General features: G+C 55.4%; 1 protein-coding gene across 2 annotated transcripts in view; it reads right to left on the bottom strand.

Moving 5' to 3' along the window:
- The window catches only part of MFGE8 (milk fat globule-EGF factor 8 protein), an 18,909-nt gene extending 13,506 nt beyond the window's left edge, over window positions 1–5,403 (bottom strand). For both annotated transcript variants that reach the window (XM_024207207.3, XM_024207208.3), the window contains exons 1-2: window positions 5,205–5,403; window positions 691–816 (exon numbers count right to left, since the gene is read on the bottom strand). In XM_024207207.3, coding sequence (XP_024062975.1) covers window positions 691–816; window positions 5,205–5,277 — 199 coding nt within the window. In that variant the 5' untranslated portion in view covers window positions 5,278–5,403. The remainder of the gene's footprint in view (window positions 1–690; window positions 817–5,204) is intronic.
- Between the last annotated feature and the right edge of the window lie 993 nt (window positions 5,404–6,396).

Below are 6,396 nucleotides of genomic sequence, written 5' to 3'. Positions count from 1 at the left end.
GTGTGTGTGTGTGTGTGTGTGTGTGTGTGTGTGTGTGTGTGTGTGTGGAGAAGCGTATACTGATTTCAGTGCTCAAACTGTACTCTCAATAAACGCAGCGTATTGCCATATCCCCTTTTAAAAGATTCCGTTTGCTTCTTATAAGCATAACAATCCCAAGTCCTGCATGGATCTGACATAACTGCATTTGGCTCTGGGTTAGTGCTCCCGCGGTGTGTGTGAATCTGGTACAAGCCTGCACTGGTTGTCATCAGTGTTTGAAACTGGGACCTTCAGCTCCATAACAGAGATCTCTACCACTCCATTGCCAGGTAGCAGTAGTACAATGTTATCCTGCAGTAGACCGATCACTAGAGAAAGGTATGACACGTACTTTGACAGTCTGTTAGTTATTTCCCCATGAGAAGAAGCGCATCCTAAGTGTCTAAGATCTACCTGTGTTCATGTCCTTGTTATAGGCACCAGTTTTAGAACACCACCCTGCACAGATCATCCGCAGGGTTGGAACTTGGAAGCAGCCAGTGGACAGGGTCATGACAAGGGAACTTTGCTATGTGCTAGTGCCCCCAAGGCACACGTGGATCCAACAGATCCATGCACTTTGCTGTGTTATTGTCGATGCATCACAATCACATACAGATGAGATTCCAGTCTCAGAGCATCTGGACCCGCCTCCCGCATGGGCTGTACCTTTCTCTGTGTCATTGCAGTCAATCCCAGTGAAACCTTCAGGGCAGATACAGAAGAATGGAGTCTCATTGCTACCAGTCAGGCAGGTACCCCCGTTCTCACAGTGGTTCACATCACAGAAGTCACCTGTAACCAAGGCCACAAGTCATTACAAACACTAACTGCCAGGGAAACCACACATGAGCCAGCTACAGACCCAGGGCTTGGACTGAAATCTCATCCTGCAGGAAAATTCAACACAGATATCCTGCCTTTACAGAGATCATCCATGTTACTTTGGGTGCAGCACAGTCTACAGTGCCGTGGCACAGCTGTGTATGGGGGGCCCCAGGCTGAGTTCACACACGGTGCTGCAGGGCAGGATCGAGACCCACTGGCAGAGCTATGTATGGGGTTCCAGGACTGGAAGAGCAGTCAGGACAGAGGGGCACTGGCAGAGCTGGGAGGAGGGAAATTGCCCAGCTCCCACCCTCACAGTGTCCATGGCCCAGACCTACATTCTCAGTGCAGTTCTACAGCGTCTGCCCAGGAGACAAAGTCCCTCGTAAGTCCCCCAAGGAGTTTCCAGCTCTCCTCTTGTGCCTGAATGTCTCGCCCTCCTCCAGCACTGCAGGGTAATGCCCAAGGTGAGGCGTGCTAGGAGCAGGAGGGCGTGGGAGGCTCAGGGGGAACCATCAGTGCCCACTGTTCTGCAACTGGGCCTTTGCTTTGACTCCAGTTGCGCTAGTGAGCCACCAAGCAGCTGCTGACACCAATCTTCCCAGGACATCACCCCACATCTTGCCGTTTGACAGTGACAGTCCCCCATCTCCCATGTCCTGCCCCCTCCCCACCATAACCCCTCCACACCTTGACCATCCTGCACTGGGGGCCAGGGCAGCTGGTTCCTCAGTCTGTGCCCTACAGCTTTGTCCCTAGGCAATCTGTTTTCCATCACACAGATCTCACTCTTCGGGAACTTCCCTATTATTCAGCCTAAATGTGCTTTGCTCCAACCCATTCCTCCTAGTTCACTGGGTCAGGGGAGGCTGTGAAATGACCACACACCTCCTGGGAGGAAGGGGTGGACTATGGATACTCATAGCCAACATTGCCCTCCTGGGGGAGTAAGTGGAGGAGCGAACGTTCCTCCTTCCACCCCCTAGACCTGTATCCAAGCAGTGCAGGGAGCAGAGCGGAGTGGGGGCAAGCTGAATAGGGCTCCAGATGCACTCACCCCAGGAATCAGATGGGCCGAGCATCTGATATTTCAGTTAAGACGGTTCATATTTGTGAAAGATTGAAAAACCGGCATCTCCTAAGGAACAAACACTCTGGAAGCGCAGGAGCCAGGCTGAGTGGAGCAGAGGGGGTACCTATCACTGCCTAGAGACAGGGCCAGCTGCTGCTCCAAACAGCAAGCGAGCACGAGAGGGGTCAGCCCCCCAGGCAGCTCAGACCTGCCCCAAGAAAATGCATCTTACCCAGAGGGCACTTCCTGTCTGTGTCCATTTCCTGGGTGCAGGGAGAGGCCCCCAGGGTCCATCGGGGCATCTGCCCCAAGTAGTGCCCAGGAGAAGTCTTTCCACCTACTTCCACATGCTACCCACCTGTAGATGGCTCTGTGCAGCAGACCAGCCTTTGCCCAGGACCGCGCTCTGTGAGAGACTCCCCTGGAGATGGAAAATCTCCATTCCTAGGATGGGTGTCGTTCACACAGTACAGGGCAAGCGCCTCCTGCCCCATACCCTGTCAGCCAGTGAGGCCTCGGCACCCTCAACAGGGGCATGAGGGAAAGTCCTCTATAGCCATTCGGCCCCTGGTTTCGCTAATGACACTGCCTGCCAAGAAGCCAATTGTGAAAGTGATTTTGGCTGTGCCCGGGGAGCTGGGCTGAAACCCACCAGTTCATTTCACACAGCGGGGGAGGGGGACTGCCAAACAGCTGGCAGCTGGGTATAACTTCTAGGGCCCTCCATGCTGATCTGGGCAGATTCAAACGGGTGACCCCTGGGTGAAAGGTTGCGTCTCTCATTAGCAAGCACTGGGGCAGCTTGTCTCCTAACACCAAGCTTCTCTCTGCCACATCGGCTCATGCCGCCGGCGTTAGAGCAGGGGGTTAGCTCAGGTGGAGACCCCAGGGACAGCCTCCCCACACACACACACACACACACACACTACCTGTGTGGGTAGTTAATGGGCTGAGAGCTCACTGCCCAGAGCTGCACTGAACAGCACGGCTCTCATTAGCCTAAGCCATGGCTCAGGGAGTTATTACTAATTAGTCTTTTAATAGCAAGGCTCCTCAGAACTAATCCCACATCCCAACCCTCCACATCCGCAGGGTGTGCTCATGGCAGATGGAGCAGGCCGGCCTGTGTTAACTGGAGGCTTCAGAAAAGCTGCTGCTGCTCCTTTAGCCCAGGCTGAGAAAGCGGAAGAGCTTGGGCACCAGGTCAAATTGCTGCCTGTGCCGCCCAGCCTGGCTCTGCATGACCTCATCTTCCATCAATGCACTGCCATGAGCTACAGCAGAGGAGGAGGAGGAGGGAGATGCTGAAGGGCCAATGGGGAGTGGGGATGTCTTTGCCCATTTCATTCATCAAGGACTGGGGCTATTTACTTGCCCCATGCTCCTCAAGTCTCCTGGGCACTCAGAAACTCAGTATCAAGGATCCTTATAGCCAGCTGGCCAAGGCTCTACACACAGCGCTGGGTTTGTTCACAGAGAGGCACTGGCTACTTAGAGAGACACATGGGTGACAAGTGTGTGTCCCCCCAAGCATCTGCTGTGCCAGCTGCCTCCACTACAGGAGCATCTGGTTCACACTGGGGCCAGGACACAGCAAGACAGAGGAGACCAGGCAAAGGAGACTGGGCTGGAAAGGCCACTCTACTGCATTCCTCCCCAGGGCAGGGGCAGAATGGGCCCCAGTAAGTTATGCACATTTTAAGTATAGCAAGTAACTGAGCTTCCCCCTCCCCCTGGGGATAACTCCTCATCCTCTCTCCAGCAGGTCTCATTGGCCACACCCCACTGTTAGCAGGCACGGGAAGGGCCAAATTTTCAAAAGCCCCCAGTGATTTGGGGTGCCTCGGTGTCTGGGACAGCTGGGGCCAGATTTCCAGAGCCATGCAGCACCTCCTGCTCCCACTGCCTTTGACTGGAGCTGTGAGTGCCCTGAGAATCAGACCCCAACTGTCCCACATTGGGCTCCCGAGACACCCAAAATCACCAGCCACATTTGGAAATGTTTGCTTATGTGGCCCCAAGAACTGGCAGGGAGGCAAAAATAATGTCCTGTGAGGCTCTGGGCTCTGTATCCCAGCCCTAGCCCGGGTCAGTCCAAGACACTGTCTTGGGAGGGGGAAATGGGTGCCCCTCCCAACCAAAACTGACAACACAACCTGCAGGCCCCCCACTGCCCCTGTGCCAGCCTCGGTCCCTTACTGCCCCAGGGCCCCCCACTGCTCCAGCAAGTGCCCCCTGTCTTTTCCCTCTACTTCCCATGTTTCATCCCACATCCTGTCCCTCACCTCTCCTCATATTCCACCCTCTCAGACCCTCACCCCATCCCTACCTCCCACCCCCCAAGTACAGCCTCTTCACCACTGCCCTGCCCCCCTTCGCCAGCCCTGTGCTCACAGCATGCCCATTCCTCCCTTCCCAGCTAAGGGCCCTACAAACAAGGAAGGCTGTTTTGTTATATAGGAGGGAAGTGTTATCTAATAGTTAGAGCAGGGGTCTGTCAGCCGGAACTCCTGGGATCTCTTCCCAGCTCTGGGAGAGACGACTGGGGCCTGGGATGTCAGTCAGGACTATTGGCTTCTGTAGCGAGTGGCTAGAAGCTGGGAGCCAAACTTCCTAGATTCTATTTACAGCCGCTGGGTGTGAGTCCAGAGCTGTACCCACAGCCTCTCCCTGCCCTGTGACCTTGTTCTGTGCCTCACCTCCCCCTCTGTAAAATGGGGACAGGATCCTGACTCCCGGGGGTGGGCTGCCAGGATTTGTGAACTCACACCAGTGAAGCACTACTGATGAAAGGTGCTGTCTAAGAGCTAGGTGTTAGTGGGGGTCTTATTGCGGAAATGCTGAGCGTTCGCCGTACAGCGCCGTACCCCTCCGGCTGTCACCCCGGGGGCCCATTCTCCCAGCTCTCAACATCAGCCAGAAGTGGAAGGGGATTTAGAAACTGCTACTTGGCCCTCTCCACCCCCACACCTGGGGACGAGGCGAATCCCACAGCCAGAAGATCCCAGACTTTGATCTGCAGCGGCAGGCGGGCCAGGCTGGGTATGGCCCCCCCCTTCCAGAGCAGATTTTCAGCCTGGGGAGTGTGAGACACCCGGGAGGACAGACAGTGGGAGGTGGGAGAGGCCAATGATCCAAACCATAGGCGTAGTTGGGGGGCAGGTGGGGGTGCTGCCCCACAAACGACAAGCCTCAGACAGGTACAGAATTGGCCCCCACGCACAGCCCCATTGGAGCTGCCCCCAAATAGAGAAATCAAACTAAGCCTATGATCCAAACTCACCCGTCACAGCTAAAACCACCGAGACAGCGAGGATGGCACCGAACAGCGCCCGCAAAGGGCTCGATTCCTTCATCTCCCTCCCTTCGGGCTCAGGCTCGCCCGCTCCCTGTCCCGTCCGGCTGGACTCGCTCCTCGAGTCTGTTTGTGTCCTGACTTCTCCTCCAGCGGGATTAGAGTCAGCGAGCGAGTGAGTCAGACGGGCGCCCTCCCCTCCAAGGCTGAGCCTGCAGATTACACCCAGCCCCACGTGCTCCGGCTGGCTGGCCAATGACACGCGGCACCCACCCCAAACAGCAGCGGCGAGTTGCTCCTGGAGCTGGGTGCATGGGTGTGCCGGGATGGGGACGGGCCCACGGCCCACGCCTGGGGCAATGCACTCGGCAGCAACGTGCATGGCATGGAAACTCCCTTCAGAAGGCAGTGGAGTGAAAGTCCTTCGCTGTTTGGATGCAGCGCAAGGAGCAAAATGCAAACCCAGTGCCAAGGAGTTGTGCAAGAGACATCACTGCATGTGCCCTCACTAGTGCTTCGCCCCGGCACCTGTCGGTTTGGCGGTCCATAGCCCCCGCTTGCTGCATCAGTTATGAATGCAAAAAACAAAAAATGTTTGAGCCCGGACACCTCTTTCATTACAAATGAAGCATTGGTCTTCACCCCATGCAGCTCACTCCTGCTCCGCAATATTGCCTGCTATTCCAGTCCCGGTCCCGGGCTTTACACACAGCCATGCCCATGCCCCTTAGGTCTGACCTGCAGCACCCTACTGTTCAAATCCGGGCCCCCCATACAGCTCTGTCCATGCAGTTCACTCCTGACACGCAGCGCCCAAGCATTTGTGGAAACTGCACTCAGCTTGAAGCGTTGTCAGCTGAATCCTGTGGGGCGGGTGCATCTCTTTGTTCTGTGTTTGTACAGCACCTAGCACAGCAGGCTGGGCCCTCGAGGCATTGTTGCAACACAATAATAAACAAACAGGCCTCAGATTAAGTTGGACGCTTGCCAATGTTTTTTTAGTTCCTAACTAACTGCTGCTTGTTATAGTGCAAGGGGGAAAGTACATTGGCTTGCACAGACCTATGTTTGACAAAGCCCTGGCTGGGATGATTTAGTTGAGGGTTGATGCTTCTTTGAGCAGGGGGTTGGACTAGATGACCTCCTGAGGTCCCTTCCAACCCTGATATTCTATGATTCT

The sequence above is a fragment of the Terrapene carolina genome, unplaced genomic scaffold, assembly GCF_002925995.2.
Source record: "Terrapene carolina triunguis isolate 2854851 unplaced genomic scaffold, T_m_triunguis-2.0 Scaffold67, whole genome shotgun sequence".
Taxonomy (NCBI): Eukaryota; Metazoa; Chordata; order Testudines; family Emydidae; genus Terrapene; species Terrapene triunguis.
The sequence above is the reverse complement of the archived record's forward strand: the minus strand, read 5'-3'. Positions and strand labels throughout refer to the sequence as shown.